The 24,404-nt window shown below is 39.7% G+C and overlaps 1 protein-coding gene across 4 annotated transcripts; it reads right to left on the minus strand.

Moving 5' to 3' along the window:
• Positions 1 to 533: 533 nt before the first annotated feature.
• Positions 534 to 23,155, minus strand: NCOA4 (nuclear receptor coactivator 4). 4 transcript variants are annotated; one of them, XM_037056689.1, is made up of 11 exons: positions 23,052 to 23,155; positions 10,764 to 10,915; positions 7,305 to 7,445; positions 7,033 to 7,121; positions 6,631 to 6,739; positions 5,994 to 6,083; positions 5,071 to 5,214; positions 4,390 to 4,479; positions 2,997 to 4,010; positions 2,450 to 2,590; positions 534 to 2,087 (listed from the first exon to the last, which is right to left on the minus strand). In XM_037056689.1, the coding sequence occupies exons 2-11, from the start codon at positions 10,899 to 10,901 to the stop codon at positions 2,082 to 2,084; spliced, it is 1,962 nt and encodes a 653-aa protein (XP_036912584.1). In that variant the 5' UTR covers positions 10,902 to 10,915; positions 23,052 to 23,155; the 3' UTR covers positions 534 to 2,081. The 4 variants fall into 4 exon arrangements, with proteins under 4 accessions (XP_036912584.1, XP_036912585.1, XP_036912586.1 ...); XM_037056690.1 differs by lacking the exon at positions 23,052 to 23,155 and adding an exon at positions 17,226 to 17,329; XM_037056691.1 differs by lacking the exon at positions 23,052 to 23,155 and adding an exon at positions 16,998 to 17,076.
• Between the last annotated feature and the right edge of the window lie 1,249 nt (positions 23,156 to 24,404).

Consider the following 24,404-nt stretch of genomic DNA (forward strand, 5'->3'; position numbering starts at 1 on the left):
ATAACTTGCTAGAACAATCTGCCTGGCAATCATGCTTAAGTCTGTATGCATTAACCACCACTACCACCCCGCCCACTGGGAATAATTACAAAAAAAAAAAAAGATGAAATAAACAAGAGCTTATAAGTTTTTAAGGAAGCCTTGGAAAAACCAAAGGAAATATAGGCAAGTTATTTCTGTTTTGTCCTCTAGTAAAATTGCACTGCAGGTTATACATACACATAATAAATGCTAAACAACTGGTGGTTATGATTGGAAAAAGTGGGGCCTTTTGGATGCATGTAGTAAGGGATTTGTCAGAAAAGCTCTGAACTTAGCAGATTAAAAGGAGTCTATATGAAGAGTTTGCAGGAAGAAACTGGAAATGACAGTAGCAGTATACCTGTTCTTGCTAATTTAAGATTCATAAAACTCAGTATTTTATTGAATATAAAATTTTTGTTCAGTTTATCAGCTGTACTACTAAAGATTATCACATTTACATAACATGATAGGATATTTTGTTACAAGGTACTTTTACAAGTACACACAACTGTTTGTTAATGCTTTTAATGGGGAGGTACAAAATGCATAATGCAAAAATACTTTTACATACTCATTAGCATAGTGATTAATGTAAACTTAGGCATACACACTGTTAAACCTCAAAAACTACAAAGTGTCCTACAACCTAAAATAATGGAAAGGATCCCTAAGTTTTTACCCACCACCTTTATTAAAGTTCTAAATGATGTTGGGGGACGGAGAACTAAAAATAGACAGCTCTTTTCAGCTGTGGTTCAAGAATTCCAGTGAAGCTGTTATGGCAATTGACACTCGAACTGTGAAATTTCTCCAAAAGGGCTTTCTGGATGACAACATCACAAACTGTAAAAGTATTTCCAATACCATATACCTAGGCAAGTTGAGTGGCTTAATAAATGTAAAGGCCTGGTGGAAAAGCAGTTGTATAAGAAAACTTAAAACACTTCTCTCCTACAGAGGAACTTTTTAAAGTATGAACATTATTTTAAGGATCTTGAGAAAATACCAGCTTTCATAAAGCTTCAGTGAACACCCCAATGCACAAGCATTCAAAACAGCCTGTTCTCTGAATGTCTCTGCATTTTATTTTTAGAGGTAAAGGTACACTGTACTTGCAGTAAAAGGGCATTTAATTTAATCCCAATTAAAAGCACCAGGTAGGTGTCGAGCTCAACTTCCATTTTACACAGGATACTGAACCAATAACCAACCCTTAGGATAATTAATAGTTCAAGTGCTACATTTCCAACATGTCCTGTCTTACTTTTTGATCAGTGGGCTTGGGGACTCTTGCCTGCATTTCTTTAGGATATTTCCAAAGACATTAGGATTACCCAGGATGTTGTCTTGAGGCAATTCAGAGCCCTTCTAAAAGAGCTCACTAGATATAACACTTAGAAAAGGAATAAAGACAATTTGTAGTAACTAAATTTCTTCCAAAAGACAATACTGTAGAATCTGATATGTGGGCTAAATGTTTTGTAATTAATGTCAAAGATTGCCAAGATGCTAATACATGTTTTGGTTAAAAAAAAAATCACTGTATTCTCACGGTTAATTCTTTATATGAAATATACTATATATTAATTAGAAGAAATTATTTCCACCACTAATGGAAGAAAACCCACAGCAAAGGAAGCATCTAAAAAGAGTAATCAAAAGGTTAAAGAAATTCACTAGCTTCTTTGATCACCTTGATAATAGAACTATTTCTTTTTTAAAAACTACAGTGTGTTTAATGTACTAGTAACAACTCAATGTAAGGAGCTATGAAGCCTTATGAAAGAAATACCCACCAAAATGTTGCATTTCTACTGTAAGAGTGAATTAATTCTTTGCAAGAAGGAACTGAATCACCTCAGCCATCAAAAAATAGCGTTTTTTTTCACAGTAACTAATAATTTGATGACTTATTTTTCTTCAATAGTTGAAAATTAGACAGAGGAACTAAGCTGACTGGTCACACCCAGAAACAATGATTTGGCAAGCTGCAGTCACTCGGGTTATGAAGTGTGAGAATCTGCAGAAAAGTTGCTTGACTCTAATACTCCATTCCTTCACATCTGTAAAAAAAAAGCCCACAGATAAAAAGTCACTCACTGTAGAATAAAAACATTTCTCCCCAACTCAGAAGTGCTGACTCATTCATCTCTGAGTAAGGTATTAGAATCCATACAGGCTCTAAAAACGCCCCTGACACAACTACCTACCTTGAAAGGTCACATTCAAATATGTCCTAGTTGTTTCATTGAGCAAGTTTGGGTGAAATAAATGAATTTTATGATTTTTCTCTCCCACCCTTACTTACCTAATATTCATTCCATTAAAATGATTATGGTTAAATGGGCAAAGTATGAATTCATGTATGACAAAACATTTATAACCAGTAAAGTCTGTAATATTTACACCCGTGGCATGTACCCACCTGAAGAGGAGTTCGATACAACCACTTTTCTTTATCAACTTTAAGTTGCATACAGGCAAAGAGATCACAAACTGCTGGGAAGCCGTAACAGTCTGGGGGAAAGTTATGTTCCTCCTGCTGGGGTGAATTAAGCAATACTTCCTGCAAGAAGATGAAAAAGGTGGGCTGCTACTAATAATCTTCCCAATAATATAGTGTCTATGAAAAATAATGTAAATCTTGGGCATGCTCTCTAATAAGAGCAGACGTGACAATTGCTTCCCCTGCCCCTAAATCTTTTCCATAATTAGCAATAAAAACAGGCTGCAGTTTTATTGCACCCAACCCCGGCCCCACAGGATGGGAGCTAGAAACTGAGACAGTGGACAAAAACTTTGACCTAAATAATAAATTCTCCATTCTGTTGCTAACATGGCATTAAAATTAATACTTAAGCCAATCACAGTATTTAACATGTTTTTAAGGATCTGGGCCATTTGCAAGGTTTGGGATTAGGAAAGTAAAAATCTACTATTTCAAATGTTGCTATTTTGATGTCTGTGCTCACCTTGGCCTTCTTTCGAAGCAGCCACTTATCTTCCCCTGAAGAAAGCTGGCTGAGGTTTCCTGTCTTCTTTGCTGGCAAGACCCAGTCTGCTGAGTTAAAGGGACACCAGGAAGAGGCCACAGGGCTGGTAAGCTTTTGTTTGCCAGCTTGGTCCTCAGTGGTAGGCACTTCCTTGGGGTGTCCTTTGCATTGGGGTGTGATAAGCCATTCTGACAAGGAACTATTCGTTATCACTTTGAGGGAATCAGCAATTCTAGAAGGAGCCACTGCTTTTGGTATCTTAGCTTGTTCTGTTGCCTCTTTTCTGGAAGGACAAAGCCACATACTTAGGGAATCTATACATTTCTCAGATTCAGATTTTGGTTCCACAGGCATACCATTTTTATCCTTTCCTTCTTTCTCCAGCAGCCATTTACAAAGAGCTTCCCTCTCACAATTTTCATCACACACACACTCTGCAAAGCTTGTACAGGGCTCATTGGCTTTGCAGACCTCCTCTACTTTATATGGGTCATGATGGTTCTGGACAAGCCAATCCTCAATAACCATGCTGGCAGTAGGCAAGGGTTTCTTGGCCTCCATGTAGTCATTCAAGCACTTCAGACTGCCCAGGTTTTCAATCTCCACACCTCTGTGTTGGTTGCCCTGACAACTGGTACAGGAATCAGGCTTCACAAGCCAATCATTCACACTATAAGACTCTTGGAACACCTGGAACAAGAACTTAAACCTGTCACTGGTTGCACAGCTGCCATTCCCAGGCTTCTCCAGCTTTTGGCATTCCTGGGGAGTCGCCAACCAATCAGAAAGATCCACCTTATCTTGATCAAGGGGCTCCAGATTCTCAACCTTTTCAGCATCAATAGAATAAGAACTGGTGGTAGAATCACTGCTACCCTTTTGATAACTTGGTCTTTCGGGAACTTCTTGATGCTGACTCTTGTGGAGCCAGTTTTCCAAGCCCTTCAGGTTGCCCCAGACATTACTGAAGAAATTGCAGGCTCTGGCAGAAGTCTACACAAAAAGTACACAATATTAGTTCACCAGAATTTTATGACTGCTTTGGGATTCATGACAAAAAGAGTTCTATTTGCCTATTTACTGTATTTCCCAATGTTTCTAAATTTAAGTATACAAAGCCAAGAGACAAGGGATTTCTCTGTTGCAAATAAAATATATATTTAACTACATAAAAATACAATTATCTGCTATTTAAAAAACTGAAAAGTACAGGCAAACTGGGGGAAACCATTTGTAGCAAGATAGAAAAGTTCTAACATAATATGCCTTTATGAAAAAGACAAAAATGAGCAAAAGATACTAGGCAAATCATAAAACAGGCAAACTTTCACTCAATTTCCTTAATAATCAAATAAATTCAAAATAAAATTACCGTTTTGTCAGATTGGGGGGGGGCAATTACAAATGGCAACCCATGGTTGCCATTTAGAGAAGTTTCTGTGAAGCAAGTACACTTAGTACTCTGCTGGTAGGAATAGAAATTGGTATCAATTTCCAGGAAAGCCAAATTGGCAATATGTATCTAAAACTGCAGTCTACTAATGCAATTTCTAGGAATTTAATCCAAAGCAATTAATAAAGAATATATAGAAACATTAGCTCCTGGATAATTAGAGAAACTTTCTTTATACCCAGAAAAACTGGAGATTAAGTTACAACCAGTCAATAATACACTACACTGTTAAGGATTTTTATGGAAGAAATTATATGATAAGAGAAGTATATTCATGCTCTATTAGTGAAATGTATCTAACCAAAAGATGATTTTTTTCATCTTTTTAAGTATATGTGTGGACACGAAAATGAAGTGTATAAATGCAATGTTAGAGTGACTGTCTCTGAATGTTGGGATTATGGGTTTGTATTTCCTTATACAGTTGTTTGTTTTCTAACTTTCTATCCATGGTGAAGAGGTGTCATACTGCTATTAAAAATTACTAAAAATACATATTTCTAGAACAGAACTAAAAACTAAACAATAACATACTATGTGTTAGAAACTAACCCCATCTACTTCTACATCTACCTCAGAAACAATAAAGTAGCAACACACCTGATTATTCTCCAAGGTACGCTTTTGAGTGAGCCAGTCCTGCAGATTGGTGCTGGGTGTGTAAGAAGTCTGATAACCACTGGCAGGTTTGCTTCCAAGGAGCCATTCACTGAGAGGGACAGCTGTGGTGCTAGATGCTGACTTCTGCTTAATCACATAACAATTTGCTACTTAACAAGGCAGTGTGAAGTGCTGAAAGAAGTTCACCAGAAAAGGAGATCCAAGCTCTCTAATCTTAGCTAGCTAGCCACTGACCCTTCTTCACATATTATATGACTTCCCTAAAAGCCTCCATTTTCACAATTATAAAACAAGGAGTATCGCCCTGGCTGGTGTAGGTCAGTGGATTGAGCGTGGGCCTGCGAACTACAAGATTGCAGTTCAATTCCAGGTCAGGGCACATGCCTGGGTTGCAGGCCAGTTCCTGGCGGAAGACACACAAGAGGCAACCATACATTGATATTTCTCTCCCTCTCTCCTTCCCCTCCCCTCTAAAAAAGATAAATGAATAAAATTTAAAAAGTTAAAGAAAAAACAAGGAGTTATAGCTGAGCTCTGAGATTCTTCTCAACTCAAAATGTCTAGAAACCAATATTCCAGTTGCCCTTAGAAGTAAATCATCCCTATGAATTATAAAGGAAAGGATTCTCAAGAGAAAACCAATACAATCAGCTGATGACAATTTCTTATGAACTGATTAACAGTAAGTTTCTCTCTCACTCAACGTCTATAAAACCTCCAAATTTCTATCTGACATTCAGTCTCAAGGAAAACATTTAATTGTAAAAACTAACTCATCGCCAGGTACATTTGTACCTGTTTACAAATGTATTACAGCAGGGGAAAAAAGTGACTTAGTCAAAATCCAAAAGAAATACTATCCAAGTAATAACTCAGTTATCAGAAACAAAATTATATTTTACCTGCTCTGGCAATGGCATATAGCCTCTTTTCTCCATGAAGGGTCCGATAGTTGATGAAGTAGCATGAGCCATCAAATGCTCAGGAATTTGCTATAAAATAAAAACAAAATAATTGTGTTTATCAATGTTACACTTTCATACCAAAAAAGTGAAATTGTAATTCCTAAATTTCAAAAGTATTAAGCAAAGCATTACTCTTTCTATAAATATTCTTAATACTAAATTCAATGACCTACAAAGTAGTTATCAAATCACAGAATTTTTCATCTACATAACTCTCATACAAGAAATTTCATCGGAATTAGTAGTATTACTAATTTTAACAAGACCCAAATGAGACCAAATTTGGTTCTTTATATGAAAGACCATTCAAACCATAAATTTTATAAGAAATATATCAAAAGTATTTAAAGAGTTATAAGGTGAATTTTTGAGATTATCCATGAATCATACCATATTCCAAGAACTACCAGCTGTAATGCTCCATTGACTTAATTAGAACATGAAATTCTGGAGTTCCCCAAATTCTCTACAAAGCCACTATTCGTCGTAAAAACATGATGTTTTTAAGACCATCTGTGAGGCCACAGACCTGAGAAGCACATTCTATGAACCATCTGAGATCAACAATACTCACAATAGTCTTGAGGGACCCAAAAGTTGTGATGGCCTGGCGCAGAGCAGTTGTGTCTGCTTCAAAAAGTAGAACAGTCGAATCTTCGGGTTTCAGAGTCAAACTTCCAAATCTGGAGAAAAAAATAAATAAAACTTGGCTATTTTTAAAGAATATCTATTTCAACTTCTCTAAAACAAAAGCCAAATTGTGATTGGAAGTGACTGTACTTTGCTAAGACTACCAAAGGTAGACGACTTAACCATGCACCAAGTATAATATTAAAACTAGGAAACAAGATGATCTTTTCAAGGAACAGAAAAGTCAAGTTAAATCCAACCCATGCTGTAAGTCACAAAACTGACTTTATTTTCAATACACCAAAGTCAAAAAGCCAAAAATCAAAACAAGCAAAATAGTCTTTACCTCTCCAGGCACAAAGAGACTTGATTGGCTAGATCTTTGTTTTGGGTGCATTCCAGTTGACGAATAAGACAATTGAACTGGCCCAGTAACTGTAAGAAAAATGAAACCATCTAGCCACAATGATACTAAAAGTACCGAGTGTATCCAAGTTAACAAACAGCACCTAAAATTAAACTTTTGTCTGATTTATATTAAGGCTACAATGCAGGAAAGACATTCTCTAGAAACCAGAAACCATATTCAAACCAACTATAGCCTTGAAGCCATCTTACCCAGTAGAGCTGTTGGGCTTGCTGCTGAAGTGTCTCCTCTTTAAGCTGATAGATGAGATCTACCTGTTCATACAACCATACCTCGCGGCTTCGAAGGCATTCCAAGTGACGGCTTATGCAGCTGTGAATCTGAGCTTTGATCTAGGAAACACATACATATTAGCTTCACTAGTGTTATAAGACCAAACAATAACAGAACAGTGAAGTTCTTAAACTTTTGGGAGCCACAAATCCTTTTTATAGAAAATCTCTCCAGAAAAATGCTTATACTCAAAATTGTGCCTATACTTTCTGGGTTTAGTATGCCAAAGGCCCAAGGACCCAGTTTAAGAATTCCAGCTATAAAGGCATACCCTATGCTCTAAAATCCTCCTACCATACTTCTCCTAAGAGGATCAGGTTTACTTTGAGTATCCTAAAGAGATCAAGAGAAAATACAAGGATAGGTCAGGTAATGCTGATCCCCCTCAGTTTTTTACTTTATCTCTTTCTCACCCCACAAATGAGCAATCCATTTACAGTAAGTCACTTTAATAAAGTGATGTGCCACTGCATGTCAATAACTAGAGACCACTAGGATAGACAGTTTAAGCATAGTTATAAACTAAATGTTTCTGGAAACATAAACAGTGATTCAAAGAGGGATAAATATAAAAATCTTAAAACAGCTAAAAATTTTCCATAAGAATCTACATTTTTAAAAAACTTTTATACATTTTTCTATGTATCTTATTTTTCGGACTGTAAGACACACTCCCCAAAAATTTGGCAGAAAAGTGGGGGGTGCATCTTATAGTCCCAATAGCTTTACATTTACATTTGTGAAATACTATGTTATTTATGTTATTAAATATTTTACATTTTTTTGCTTCAAAATTTTTCCCCATTTTCCTCCTCTAAAACCTAGGTGTGTTTTATGGTCCAAAAATGCAGTGATATAGTTGTATTTCAAAGTCATGTAATACTACTTGGTCTATCCACTTACAGAGAGAATACTATTAAGCCAACGCAACAAACATTGGGCCAATAGTCCATGTGGTTTTTTCCATAAAATAAGAGACATGACTTCTGGCCAAGATGGAGGCATAGGTGGAAACACTGTGCCTCCTCGCACAACCAAAATTAAGGACAACAAAGATTTAGAAACAAAAGCACAACCAGAACAGACAGAAAATTGAACTGTATAGAAGTCCAACCATTCATCCAGACTAGTAAGAGGGGCAGAGTCAGGGGCCAGGGGAGAGGGATTGCAGCAGGAAAAGGTGGTAGCTGCCAGACCCGGGAGTGCAAGCAGCGTGGGGCTGACCACAGTCACACATTCGCGCACATATAAACTAGGCAAAACCAGGCAGTGAGAGACCGCTCAACCCAGGGCCCCAGCAATGGGAAATAAAGCCTAAAAGAACCAATTGACAAGGTGCTGGGAGAGACTCCCAGCTTCACAGGAGAGTTTGTTGGAGAGACCCACGGGGTCCTACAATGTACACAAGCCCACCCACCCGGGAACCAGCATCAGAAGGACCCAATTTGCTTATGGGAAGCAGCAGAGGGGACTGAAATCCAAGAGACAGCACAGCAAGCGCCACTGTTTCCTCTCTGACCCAGCCCCCACATACAACATCACAACACAGCAACTGGGGTGCCCCGTCCTGGTGAACACCTAAGGCTCTGCCACTGATACATAACAGGCGTGACCTGACCAAAAAATTATGGCTCAAACACAAGAACAAATCAAAGCTTTAGACCCAATACTTTTAAGTGATCAAGAGATAGCCAACCTATCAAGATGCACAGTTCAAAACACTGGTGATCAGGATGCTCACAGAACTGGTTGATTCTGGGCACAAATGAGATGAAAAAATGAAGGCTACACTAAGTGAAATGAAGGAAAATGCACAGGGAACCAATAGTGATGGGAAGGAAACTGGGACTCAACTCAATGGAATGGACCAGAAGGAAGAATAAAACAACCAAACAGAAAAAAATGAAGAAACAAGAATTCAAAAAAATGAGGAGTCTTAGGAACCTCCAGGACATCTTTAAACGTTCCAACGTCTGAATTATAGGGGTACCAGAAGGTGAAGAGGAACAGCCATGAGTGGAAAACTTATTTGAACAAATAATAAAGGAGAACTTCCCCAGTCTGGCAAAGGAAATAGACTTCCAGGAAGTCCAGGAAGCTCAGAGAGTCCCAAAGCAGTTGGACCCAAAGAGGAACACACCAAGGCACATCATAATACATAAGCCAAGATTAAAATGAAGGAAAGAATTCTAGAAGCAGCAAGAGATAAGGGGACAGTCACCTACAAAGGAGTTCCCATCAGACTGTCAGCGGATTTCTCAAAAGAGACCTTTTCTCAAAAGAAGGGGCTGGAAAGAAGTATTCCAAGTCATGAAATCCAAAGACCTTCATCCAAGATTGCGCCATCCAACAAAGCTTTCATTTAGAATGGAAGGACAGATAAAGTGCTTCTCAGAAAGGTCAAGTTCAAGGAGTTCATTATCACAAAGCCCTTATTCTACAAAATGTTAAAGGGACTTATCTAAGAAAAAGAAAATTAAAAATACAAACAGTGAAAGGACAGCAAACTCACAGTTATTAACAACCACACCTAAAACAAAAGCAAACTAAGAGGACAGATAGATCTGGAGCAGAACCATAGAAATGAAGATCACATGGAGGGTTAGCAACAGGGGAGTGGGAGGAGGAGAGGGGGGAAGAAGTTTCAGAGAATCAGTAGCATAGACAGTGGGGAGAAAATAGGGGGAGGGCAACAGTAGTGTGGGAAATGTAGAAGCTAAAGAACTTATGATGACACACAGACATGAAATAAAGAGGGGGAATGTAGGGGAGAGGGGGTGTGCAGGGGGGAGGGGAATGAAGGGGGGGAAATGGGACATATGTAATGGCATAATCACTAAAATATATTTTTAAAAAGAGACACATTTTTCATTTTCACCAATAACTTTGATTTGGTATTTTGAGTATGTCAGCTATCTTCTGCATGGTATAATGTTGATTGTTCTAAATTAATGCCTCAATCTGATCAATTTTTATTTTTTTAATGAAAAAAAAAAAAAAAACAGCCACCAAGTGAAAAAGATGATAGGGGAAAGGATGCAGTGCCATCATTTATGCCAAGGATACAGATGAGCAGTACAAGTGTACTGCTCATGCTTTTATTTTATTGATGGCAGTGACTGGCACAGGGACCACACCAAAGAGCAATAAAAAATGCATGCTGAACTAATTCTCTAAGGTGGTACAAGGTTTTTCCAGAATCTTCTAACATCTGCTTTATTTACCTTTAAAATCAAAGACATCAACATTTCAGGTAGACCACATGAGACATGGAGTGAAACTTCTTGGTTGGCACTGAGAAGCCAAGTCCTTGGCCATGCTCTAACCATCCCTGTCCTAAGAGTCCAGACATGGCAAAAGAAAAGCACATATCATACCTCTCTCAAGTTATCTTTAATTTGCTGTTCAGCCCGGAGAACTCCACCAATAGCAAGCTCCAAGTCCCTCTGTGCATCACAACACCTCAAAAGGGGTTCTCTCTTATTGGAGCCACTCTGGTCCTGTGAGATACTCATTCTGCTCACTGTTCCTTTAAAAGAAAACAAAAAAAAGAACAATCCAAATTGCGCCATAATTACAACCCAAAACCACCTTTTAATAATCTCCCAATGATCACTCCAACCAGCTCCCATTTGCTTAGATTACTTCCAATACAAGACCTGGCACACAGTACACTCTTAATAAATACTGCCTCCTCTCCCTGCCCACCACTATTGTGTTCCTGCCATAAAATCCTATGCATCTACTTTAGTGACACTTTTACATGTGAACAGATATATCTGAAAAAATACAGCAGTTTTTTTGAATCAACAGTTAAAAGAACATTAGAGTGCAAGTTTCTAGTTATAACACAGAAAGTCACAAGGGGTATGTGTTCTTGTTTCACAGATTCAGAGGTCAAGACTAAAAGGTCTAGAAAGATCCATAATTACTTTGAAAAAAAGCTGCAAAAGAAAAAGATTGATAAACAATTTAGAACATTGTTTAGATCTGGCATTTACCTAAATTTGCTGAGAGGACAGAATTTCATTACCTCTTTTTTATGTGCTTTTTAAAATTTAGAAGTAACTTAGGAATGGCTTCATAGCTAGGAAGCTCTCAAGAACATAAATCTTCCCTAGTTGGTGTGGCTCAGCAGACTGAACACCACTGCAAACCAAAATGTCACCAGTTCAATTCCCAATCAGACATGCCTGGGGTGACTGGCCAGGTCCCCAGTTGGGGATGGACCAGAGGACCCCTATCGATGTTTCTCTCACTCTCTTTCTCCCTCCATTCCCCTCTCTCTAAAAATAAACAAATAAATAAATCTTTAAAGGTGGGCTTCTACAAAGCCATTTCAAGAAAAACAAAATAAAGACTTTTGCATAGAATTTTGACATATAGGAGGTACTTACATAAATTAGTGAGAGTTCTCTAATAAGCTTAGGTTTATGAGAAGTAAGAAATGTAAGTGGAAAGAATAACACATAACGAATGATATGAGACAGGGCCAGAAGAGTTTCAGAAACGCAGTGAAGCAAAGCTTGACAAAAGCCACTGGTGTCTATCCTAGAGAGATCTAGAATCAAAGATGGTTTTTTAAACACTTAGAAATAAAGAAAGCAGTAAACACTACAGCCCAGCATGGGTTCAATAAGCCCCAGGACAATGAAGTTATTTCCACCTTGGATAGTTTCTCTAAACTGGCTAGTCAATGTAATATTATAGATATGATATAGCTAGACAACAATAAAACCTGTGACAAGACTATCTTTGTGCTAATATGCTATGTTTGTGGACAAAGTGAATATGGGCTAAATAGAAACAATCAAATTAAATCATAATTGTTTTACAAGGTACGGAAAGGATAATGGACTGAAGCCAGTCTGTAGATTATTTAGAGGTATGTGTTCCCCAACTACTTAACTGTTTTCCCTAATAACTTGGATGAAAACATAGGAGGCAGATATTTAAGTTAGACATAACATGGGGCTGTGAAAGAGATTCCAAAACAATTTCCACAAAGCTGTTAATCTTATAAAACAAAAGGTAAGAATTTTGAATTTGAATGGGGGTGGGGACAAAGTAGAAGAGAATAAATATTTTAAAGGATGGAGATTTTTAAGTGAAAGTGAGCCCTATATAAGGTAGCAATGCCCTGGATCTGAAGGGAAAATAACCTACACACTCACTATTTGACTCAATTCATCAAATGCATACTGCTTGTTACAGGACTAATCTGGTCCATGTTTACTGGGCTATATTTGAAATTTCTTTCTGAATAACACACTTTAGAAAGAAACATTTAAAAAAGGGAAAGATGCCTCAAAACCACGAAAAATTTCTCCAGAAGGAAAGCTGTTTAACCTTGATAAGAGAAGTCTCTTCTCAAATATTTGGAGATATAGCAAAGAATTAAGCATGTTCAGAATAACCCAAGTAGGGGAAAGAGGAGGATTAATAGGAGACACCTGAGGCAATATATGAAAGAACTTCCCAGCAATCTTGAATGCAGTGACCTCAGAGAAGCCAGCCTTGAATATAACAGCAGCCTGCCCAATGTAGTCCTTGAAATGGCTGACTGCTCCTCTGAAACAAAGGAAACTCTGGCTTAAACTGCATCTTCAGACCTAGCTTCAGGGCCAGGTGGCTAGCTAGAAGCAGGAAAGGGACAACTGTGTGACTCTCACCCTCAAAAACAAAACAGTGAGGGAAAGAAGCCCAGGAAGCTTTGTTTTGACCATCTCAGCAAAAGATTCACATTCAAGAACTACAGACTTTCTTTATGAAACCAAAAAATTCAGCAAACTTTCTAACTTTCCCTTGTTATTTTGCTACCTCAGTCTGTTGCCCCATGATTTGACAGGAATTCCTGCAATATTTTCCAACCCTTGAAATACCAGCTGTACCTATTTGTCATACCATAAGCTGCCCAGTTTTAGGTATAGGTATTAGCATACGTGTGGCACACACTGTAGGGACTCTGGAAAATGCCTGCAGAGCAATGAAGTAGAGGCGTGAGTGGCAAATGTTAGAGGCAGATGTAGAGCTGGAGTGTCCCACATTACCACAAACTGCTTTACTATGCACTGAGGTTAGGTATATGCAAGGCATGTTCAGCAGTCTTTCAAATGCATTAACCAATTGTCACCTGTGTCAAATTTCCTTTTCTTAGGTCCTTACCATTTATGTGAAACACCACAATGCCTGGCACAGTGCAAAACTTAATCAATAAAATTAACATGTTTCATAATGTCAAAAAAAAAAACCCCAGAGCATGGGAGACAAATTCAAATGCATATAGTGCTGACAGTATTATTAGATCCCTAAAGTAAGTTTCTTGATTCAATCACAAGCACTATACAACTCCCTAATAAGACTAGAATATGGCAAAAGTACACAAATTGGGTTTTTCTTTTATCACTTGTTAGAAAACTATTTTTCCCCACATACTTACCAAGTCTTCAGATTAAAATGGGTGTTATTCTTCAAAGCAGTCATTGTGTTAGAATAAGGTCTTTAGAGTCCATTTGTCAGCCACTAAGAAAACTTGTTTCATTTCTTTATGACCAGTCCCAGGGTGCCTGTCCCTTTGCTGCCCTTAGCTCTGCCCCTCCTGCCTATGGGGCAGTCAAGCTTCCACAGCCCAGATCCCAAATGGGAGCTGTGTACTGCTTGTCCTATTGTACTATAGTAAGAAGATGACCTCAGAGCTGAAATCCAGAGAACCCCTCTACACAGATGAACTCCAATAAAAATTACATGAAGCGAGAGCTAGCTTTATGAAATGCCACCTCCAAAGAAAACTGTGTAAGGTACCTAGTTGACATAGCCATTTTCAACAATTCACCATTTGTTTCAGGTTCCAGTGCCAGTGTAGCAAGCCTAATAGTTAAGAGAGAACTCTGGGAGACTTGACAAAACAGAATTCCAACTGCATTTGCAATCTTCAGAACCAATGAACTTTATTTACCATATTTTGCCATGTATAATGTGCAATTTTTGCCCAAATTTTTGAGGGAAAATAGGATGTGCATTGTCCATGGCACATTGGATAATGATAGTATTGAATACTTTGTATCTGTACTTGTGTATTGTAATTCTTTGTTATGTAACGTTTCTAGTACCATAACATGTTGAAAAAATAAATCCTAAAATTTCTTTATAATACAAAAAAGCATCTAAATACAAATAAATAAATAAATTTGAAAATTAAAACAAAAGATTTTTTTCCCTGAAAGTTTGGGCCAAAAATGTGGGTGCACATTATACATGGCAAAATACAGCACCTCCTCTGGCTTCAATTTCCTCTGGGGAAAAAATAGAGAAAATGATAGTGGCTACAAAGGTCTGCAGTGGAGTTAAAGCGAGACATTTATCTGCCTAAAAGCACTTAATCCAGCCCCTGCACACTGCATTTTTTAATGCCACACTTATTGTTATTATGTTTACCTGAATTACAAGAATCAGGAACTTCCACCTTTGGACTACAGAAAACAGCACTGATGCTAGAAAGGGCCTGACTTATACATTTAGCCATTTATTAACTCAACAGTCTAAACTAAATATGCACATTTTTGCTAGTTTTCTAAACTGTAAAAAGAGTAACCAAATCAGCTCTGATTCAAAAATTCAAATCAATGAAAGACTACTAAAAATGTCTTTTATATTCACCTTTATAATCCAAACTATTGTCCTTCCACCTTCCAAAGAGTATTTCCTTAAGCATATTTTTTGAAATGATGTTAAAAGATTAAGCACTTTCTCAAAACTTCCCTGCCTCTAGGATTCCTGTCCCAGACTTTAGTGAGTGGTAAGAAAATGGGAGAAACACACATACCTTTCAAACAGGTTTTCCAGGTTTTCCTGGAGCTTTCCTCAAAGAGGACTTAACAAACTATATATGTCTTATTTGCACAATGTTTTGCACAAATCTGGTTATAAAGTCTTAAAATCATAGAACCAGAATTAAGCAACTAACCACAAACAGAGTCATTATCATATGGCTTAACCATAAAATTTCCAGAGTTATGACCCACTTGTAACTGACATAAACCACAAGGCTGGAAAAACTGTTGCTATCTCTTAGTACACTACTGTGTACTATTGTATAGATGTACTAATTCTACAGATGAAGAAGGCATACAAAGGCCCAGACAGTTTAAATTATCCATTGGAAGGGCCACAGCCCTTAAGGGGAGATTTCGATCAAGTCCTAGATTCTCTCTCTCTGGCTGACTTGCTCCTCCTTTGCTGTTTTACCACCCATAAATTGTTTTTATTTACCAATACTAGAATTTAAAATTAGCATTCCAATTACCATTCAGTCACATTTTGGGGTACTACTAGACTAACTAACTTCCATTAAGATTCTCAGCCCATTTTCATAGCCCTAAATAAGCTATGACAATTTTTCAGAACCTTCTTCCTTAGATAATACTAACAAAATAAAGTACAACTTTGCATGTGAGAATAATCAAAACACTGTCAAATACCAGTGCTTAGTATGAAGGACAGGAACAAGTGCCCAGCCTCAATTGTGATCTCCTGTATCACAGGAGATCAGTTCCATTTGTCTGCCTGAATAAAGGCTTGGACCAGATCATCTCTAACTACAGCTTCCCACTCTGTCCCACTTCCCTCCTATCCCTCCTCTTCCCCTCCCCCCACAAAAAGCCCACTTTTAATTTCTTTTCCTGACATCTGAATCATTGCTAAAAGCCCAAGCCCTCAAAACACAATCCACAAGATACCTATTGTTCTATGGCTTACTAAATTTGAAAAACTGCCAATTTGGTTATCTCTGATAAGGCAAAATAAGTTTACCGTTGTACCTGAAAAGTTATTCTTATATTACTACTTATTAACTATTGTACTGTTTATTTGTGTTACAGATGTAAACCTGCTTCTTCCCACCACGTATCTGACTGTATGCACAAATTTTTCAGGAAAAAAAATTGTAAAAGTTAATATTCCACATTCAATTTTACCATGAGACATTTCTTTTTCACTTGAGGTTCCTTCTCTTAAAAAAAAATAAAGGTTTTTTTGTACCACATTCATTAACTCAAGGATTACATATATCTTATCCTTGCCCCAGCCCACTTTTAATCCTTTACTAAAACAAGCTGTTTCTGAAATTCAGGATCTAATTATCCGTAAAAATAAAAAAATATATTTTTTATTCTCCTTATTAACAGAGAAGGGAGGAAGAGAGAGAAACATCAATGTGTGGTTGCCTCTGGCGCGCCCCGCAGCAGGGACGTGGTCTGCAACCCAGAGGTGCGCCTGGACGGAATCCAACCGACCAGCACTCTATTCGGAGGCCGGCGCTCAATCCACTCAGCCATGCCAGCCAGGGCTAATTATCTGTAACTTTTTTAAACCAGGCAAATAATTAATGCTTTAAACAAAATAAGATAATAATAAATTCACGAGAGCAAATTTTAAGGTTAACACTTCAGAGGATTACTGCGCTCAGATTTGTCTACCTTTATAAAAGTAACTATGAGCAATCAATTCCAGCTAATCAACTTTCCGGAACAGTAGCTGAAAATTGCCCACAAAATTGGTCTTTAACATCTAATGCCAACTAAGGCTTATCTAGTTCAAAAGCAACAGTGACTCACGTAACTTTCACCTGTTCCCAGGACTTTCTTAAGAGCCACAGTCTCTCTACCAAGCCCTCGATCCTATGCTCTCTAGAAACTGCTCCGACGCCCGGCTTCCGAAATGGCGCGGTCCCCGGTCAGCACGCATGCGCGCAGCCGCAACTGCAGGGCCCCGGAAGGCCAGCCGACCCCCCGGGGATCGGGCCCAGGAAGGGCTCTCGTAGGTATCTTGACCACCAAACATACCTCAGAGGCCAGATCTCCACACCCTGAGGAGCCCCGGGACACAAGGCTGGGTAAAGGTCTCCGTGCCCGATGATTATGCCCCAACCCGCCTCACGAGGTAGGCGGCGACTATCCACACCCAGGAGTGCGCACGTCAGCGCGGGGGCGAAGGGTCTGCCCACTCCGCCCGCCCTTTGCCCTCCAGGCAGCGGGACGCCTCGTTCCCGTATCCAGCAAGGCTCCGAAGTGACAGCAACAATGCCTGAACTCGCAGCTAGGCGCCTCCATCCCGGCCTGGCCACTCAGCGCGTGGCGAGTTAGTAGAGCCCGGGGACGCGTCTCCTGCCTCTCTTCGGTCTACCCGCTCCAGCGTTTAGCGTGGGTCCACCCACCCCTCCGCACCCAAATTGTCAAGGCGTTTATGATTTAAGGATTTTGCTGCTAATCACTACAGAGAAATAACAAACGTGGGACAGTCAGAAGCTTACCGAATTATTATTGGAATGTTCCTGGGTGATGGTTTGTGACTACCTGTGATTATCACCGTCAGCCCAGCTGGGGTTCGGGCCACGGCTTTTGTTTCAAGCTGTCAGACACATCACATCTGACACACCTGCCAGTAACCCCCCGACCCCCTCAACCCCACCCCTGGTCTCTGTGCTTGGTCCCTTCTCTCTCTCATACACACACACTCCCACACAGGCCTCAGTACAGTGCTGTTTTAACACTCATGGGTACTTTTGTTAAACCAGAGGTGTCAAACTCATTTTCACAGGAGGCCACATCAGCCTTGCAGTTGCCTTCAAAGGGCCAAGTGTAATTTCAACTCCTTAACAGTTAAGTAGTATAAATGTAACTAACATTTATACTGTCCCTAAAATTATTTTGGCCCTTTGAAGGTAACCATGAGGCTGATGTGGCCCCCAATGATTAAACAAAAGGTGACTGAGCATCTTCCAGATGCCAACCACTATTCTAGGTGATGTGACTGCAGAAGTAAAATTGAGAGCCCTACCTGAAGAGGCAATAATACAATGCACAGTTGTTAAGAATAAGATGGCCCCAACATTTGGGTACAAAACCTGGCTCTGTCACTTAGATGCTTTGTAACCACCTGTGCCTCAGTTTCCCATCTGTAAAATGGAGACAGTAAAAATGAAACAAACTCAATGATATTTACATGACTTAATATGTGTAAAATTGTTAGGACAGTGCCTGGCACACATTAGTACTTTCTGTGTGATGATTATCATGTTCATGGTACTCCAGTCCAGCCAGAGACAAAATCTAGACAGCAATGCCATTCCCTTTCGATTAATTTTTTTAAACGGAAAGTACTTGCTTTTGTCTGTGCATATGAAACTGTTTTTGTAAATAGTAAGAGTAAAGCAAAACAACATGACCAAAAAAGGAAACACTAAAGACCATCATCCTCAATTAAGCATCCCTTTGATTTCACAGGAATAGAGTTAGTTTAGGAGCCTGCTTTACCTGTGATGCACAGCTTCTTGGCTCCCATTTCAGGCATTCAGTACCAAAAATAATGAGAAAACAATTTCTCTCTTAATTCAAAATATGTTCATTAGGTAACATTTTGTGAAGATACAAAAAGAAAAAGAAAAACTAGCCATACCTCTGAATAATGAAAAGTCAAAAATTTACGGGCCTTTCTACTTTTAGTCAATGGCTGGAAAGGAGAAATTTTCAGCTTATTAAAATAAAATACAGTTGATACCAAGAATTTTCATCTCTTTTATGTGCCCCTATAAAACAGTCACAATGTTGAGCATCACCTCATAACCAATGGGTCACCTCAACCAAGGAGCCTCATGCCCCTTCTAAAAAATGACCAATGCTTCCGCATACTAAATGCTCCAGCTCTCCCTCACTTGAATTCCCACTGTTACACAATTACTGAGAGTCAGTGATTACTCTTGCACCTTAAGCCAGCTTTAGCTGTTACTACAATATAATGATGTGATGTGATTTTTTAAATTTTATATTAGCAATAAAAGACTGGGAAAAATCTATTAGAATTCTGCATTCAGGCTATTTAGCAGGCACTTCTTTACTCCCTTAAGCTGCATTATTTGCCCTTAGATCTTTGTAAAATGTTTAGGTGCTAAAGGGGAAAGATTCATAAAGCATATTACTCTTCTGCTTCAAGATTTCTACAGCTCATTTCATAGTAGATCAACTCATCTAGAGAGAGCACAAACTTTAATTCTTCAATGGCTTCACACTTAGAAGATAAAGTCCAAATATCTTATAAGGCAATAAAATTCTCTATTTTCTGGTTTCAGCCCGACTTCCTGCAGTTTCCCCAGAGCAACCCCCACACCATGATCCACCACACAACTTGTACCATTCAGAGTCCAGGCTGGCTCACCCTCTCCAGCTTGGCTCTCCCACTCACTGCTAGCAATCCTAGTTCCTTCCTATCCACTTTTCTGACTATGCTCAAGTCACAGCCATTACTAAACCATTCCTGACTAAGCAACCCATTCCTCAAGTTTTGGCCAATAGAGTTGGCTGATGCTTCCTCCAGGCCCACTGTAATCTATACAGGTTTCCAGCATGAAACCTTTTAACGTGTTAGTTACCCTTATTGATACATGCCTGCCTCCTTAGCCTGAGAGCTCTCCAGAAGAGACTGTGTCTTACTTGGCTTTGTACATCCTAACTCTTAACAAATGGCCTGGTATCAGCACCTTGGCATTCCCTATACCCTCCACATCCTGTGTGCACCACTGAATTAATGGAAAAAGAATGGTGTCCCTGGAGTTGTGCAATGTCGTGGTCCTAAACTGAACAGAGGCTTAATACATGTTTAATAAATGGATGGGTAGATGAAATAAATGATAAATGCTTAAATTCAGACCAGCCACAATACGTATGGTATAGCTCTGCTTTAAACATAGTCAACTCAGTGTCCCACTAAGTTGCTCATGTGGCAAACACAAGGCCCAAGGGCTGAATCCAACCCTCCACCTTGTTTCTACCCTGCGGCAGTGCCGAGCTCTTGCTTAACTGTTAAGGAGTAGTTAGTTATATTTACACAGTCCTAAAATTACATTCAGCCCTGTGAAGGCAACCACAAGGCCGATGAGGCCTCTAGTGAAAATGAGTCTGATACCCCTGCATGACTAAGGCCTTCATTAGTTCAGGAAGTTTTTTCAGAAGTGGAAGTATTTCTAACTATTACTTTTAGTTTTCTTTCAAACAAGATAAAACTGGCAGGGGTTCTGGCACTGAAACCATGATTCCAGGATAGATGCTAAGATAAAGTCTTTTTTCTGATGCCAGACCCATCAAAGCTTAGCTAAACAGATCCACAAGCACCAGCAGGTTTGTCAGTTAAAGGGGAAACATTACTGTATTTACAGCCATCTCTGGATTTTTTTTTCTCAGATTTTGCAGTGCCACAGATATTCCAGCTGACATCACAGAAGTTTGGTAGGCTTTTAGAACTGGGGAGGTGCCCTAACTTCAGTTTGAAACTCCTTACCATAATATAGTCAAGGACAGAAAAACATGTTATTTATCTATCATTGAAGTAATAATACCACTTTATCCACGATTTTACACAGTAAGCATCTTGTGGTTTTCCCCCACATAAGTAAACATATGCTAAAATAATTTCCTTCCTCTAAAGCCTGGGGACTAGCAACAATCCAAAAATAAAATTCAATGTAAATCCAAGATTACATTCTCATGAAATCTATAATCATCCAAGTATAAAACACTTCTGACCATATAGACAAGCAAAAAGTTTAACCTGCCCTTGCTGATGGTTCAGTGCATTGATCACCAGCCTGTGAACCAAAGGGTTGCCAGTTCTATTCCCAGTCAGGGCACATGCCTGTGTTGTGGAGCCAGGTCCCTGGTTAGGGCACCAAGACGCAACCACATATTGATGTTTCTCTCCCACTCTTTCTCCCTCCCTTCCACTCTCTCTAAAAATGAATAAATAAAATCTTTAAAAAAATAAAAAGTTTAATCTAACTTGTCATTTATTCACTCCTTCAATGAACCGGATTGCTACATTTAGTTATTACGATTTTATGTATTCACTCAACAAATATTTATTGAGTGCCTAAGCTGAAATATACTGTGACAGTCCCTCAGGACATAATGGTGAACTTGCCATCTAGAACCATGATTTTCAATTGTTGTGCCTTGGCACTGTGCCACAAAATTTTTTTAAATATACAACACCTGACTATTTAGTCAGGAGCACTGACCTCTTTTCCCTTAGACTGTCAAATTAAAAAAAAATTTAAAAACACAACAGCCAACACAATAGCCATACAGTGTGAATTAATCAAAATTATACCCATTTGTCAGAGAGGCAAAAAATATATTTTTGGTGTGCCATAGAATTTTAGTAATTAGTTTATGTGTGCCATGAGACTGAAAAAGGTTGAAAATCACTGATCTAGAGAATTTGTGTCACTGATTCACCAAAAACTAGGCAGAGAATACTAATTCTCTGAAATAAGAAACCAGGATTTAAAGCTCCATCAACAGCGGTTAAGTGGCTCCGAATGTCTTCCAGTAGGCTCACAGTTACTCTATGGGCAAATTATATAAACACTATCCAATAGGTTCTCAGATGGGAGGAAAGATATGTGTCAAAATATCCTGTTCAATTTTTTGAAGCCCCTACACAGGTTCTGGAGAGTCTGGCACAGCTAAGCTCATTTAATAAAGTGGCAATGGAGTGGGGACACCTAAAATATCTCCCCCTTTGAAAAGCACATCTTCCTTTCCTTACACAACTCCCCATGCTTTTCCACCTTTGAAATACCTGTTTGCTCAAAGTTAATAATGCAAAGGTTTATTTAGACCCAACATATCATAAAACTTTAGACCTCTAAGATTTTCCCTAGGGATCCAAACAACAAAAAGTTCCATAGAAGAGGGGGGGAGGAGAAATAAAATGGAAATGTTACCATGATAGTCTTTATATATTATCTCACTTAATTATCGTAACAAACCTGCAAGCTAGCCGAGCCTTGGAAAGTGCAAACCAAGTAACTTGCCTAAGCCATAAAGTACAGGAACCCGCCCGCACCTCCACTGTAGCATCTGGGTAAGTCTTCTCCAAAGGATCTGATGTTCTTAAAATTCACAAATATCACACTAGGATCGCGGTGCAGAAATGAGCCAACTAGGATTACCTAACCATCTTCATCCAACCATACTTCCAAATTATCAAGTGAGTGCTGTAAACAGTTACACTACGGTGAATCTTACCTTGATTAGAAAACATTACAAAATGGTATGGTGAAAAAAGCTATTTGCGGTCAGAAAGACCCTAGTACTGACTTCTGTTATTCTTGATCACATCATCCCACATTATAGCACATGACAAGTAAGGTTATTTGTATGATTACTGTTATCCTCTGGAGAATTACATGAGGCAGTAAGTAACGCTGTGTGACCACACAGAGCGCAGGAAAAATACATTGTCTTCTTCACGTTTCCAACCAACAAGCTACGAATTCATATATTCTGGGCACTTTCTGGAAAACCGTCCCGACCTCGCTCCAAGAGACAACGGCGATAGCGAGGAAAAAAAAAAAAGGAGCTGTCAGAGTCGGGGGGGGGGGGGGGGGGGGGGGGGGGGGGGGGGGGGGGGGGGGGGGGNAGAAGACTAGCCGGGCCTGCAGGCCGGCGGGACTTGGGGGTGCCGGAGGGGAGAGGGAGCCGGAGGTGGGGAGGTCGGCCCCGCAGGCAGAGCAGGCTCAAGCCCGTAGGGTAGCGGTCACGGCGCCCCAGACCAGCACCAGGCGTGAATGCCAAAGGCGGTGCGCCAGTCCTTACAGCCACTCCGATTCTTACCAGCTACCAGTGCAATTCCGGGCGATCAAAGAGGACCGTCAGCGGAAACACACTGCCTGACACACGCTAAGAGCCGAAAGGTGGAATTCTCGCGATAGCAAAATCTTCCTCTCACGTCTCACGCTGCTTTTCTGACAGCGTCGCGAGACCACTGCCGGGGCGAAGGGGGCGGGGCGGGCGGCGGGGCGGGCGCCGGGAGGGGGCGGGTCAGTCCAAAGGCCTTGTCTGCCCTCTAGAGGGCGCAGAGCGCAGGCGCATATTCTTTCCTGTGTTGAACTAGGTCAGTGTCCTTTTGTCCTTCCTGAATAATGCGGATTAAATGAAACAGACATTTTTTGGAGGCAAACTTTGTACCTAGGAGTATACTGAGTGATCCTGTCACATCAACTGTCCTAACAAAATAGATATTATTGTGCTTTAATGTACAGATGTAATAAATCTCAGAAGACAGAAAAGGACAAATACTGTATGATTCCACCTATATGAGGTACGTAGAGTAGTTACATTTACAGAGAAAGAAAGTAGAAGGGTGTTTATCACAGGCTTGGGAAAGGTGAGTTATTGTTTGATGGAGACAAATTTAGATCTGGGATGGTAGGAAGTTCTGGATATGGATAGTGGTGATATTTGCATAGCAATATTGTAACAGTGTGCAGCCCAGAGGGGGACCCCAAATAGGAATTTGGAATGGGGTCCAGAACTCAAGGTGTCCAGGAAATATTAGAAAGATATATAGGATGTCCTCACCCCTTCCCCCACAAGTGTGAGTTGGGGGAAGGGACACAGGAACATGCAGAGCTGTTTTCTACAGCACTGGCTTTGCAGCTAACCTCTGGCATGGTCATTTAACATATCTATAACCTTTAACTGGTTTCACAGATATGTTAAATAGTGGTGGCCATGCTTGAGCCAGGGAGATGGAAGTGACTTCTACCCAAGACATAACTGGGGGCAGTTCCCCCAAGTTACAGCGCCTGCGTGAGAGCTTGGAGAAGATTGGCTCCATGACATGGGGCCGTACCCACCCAGACTCATGATGCAGCCCAGTAAAATTGGAATAATACAGGAATTCTGGCAGGTGTAACTGATTGCAGGAGGAGTCAGAGCTGGGGATACAGAGGAAGGTTGGTGCAGGGATTTAAAACCAGACTCAGCAGCCATTGAGAGAGAATCACGCAGCTTTGGCCAGTGGGGGGACCCCCTCGACCTTTGTCAAGAGTCAAGACCATACAGCTTTGGGTTGCTCCTTTTGGCCTCCTGGTTTAGGAAGCAGGAGAGACTTTGCCTGGAAGAACAGAGGTGAAAGGACTCTTACTAGTGGGCCATGAGAAGGTGCCACATGACTTTGGATTA

The sequence above is a fragment of the Sturnira hondurensis genome, unplaced genomic scaffold, assembly GCF_014824575.4.
Source record: "Sturnira hondurensis isolate 20B ecotype Veracruz unplaced genomic scaffold, ASM1482457v3 Scaffold0009125, whole genome shotgun sequence".
NCBI lineage: Eukaryota > Metazoa > Chordata > Mammalia > Chiroptera > Phyllostomidae > Sturnira > Sturnira hondurensis.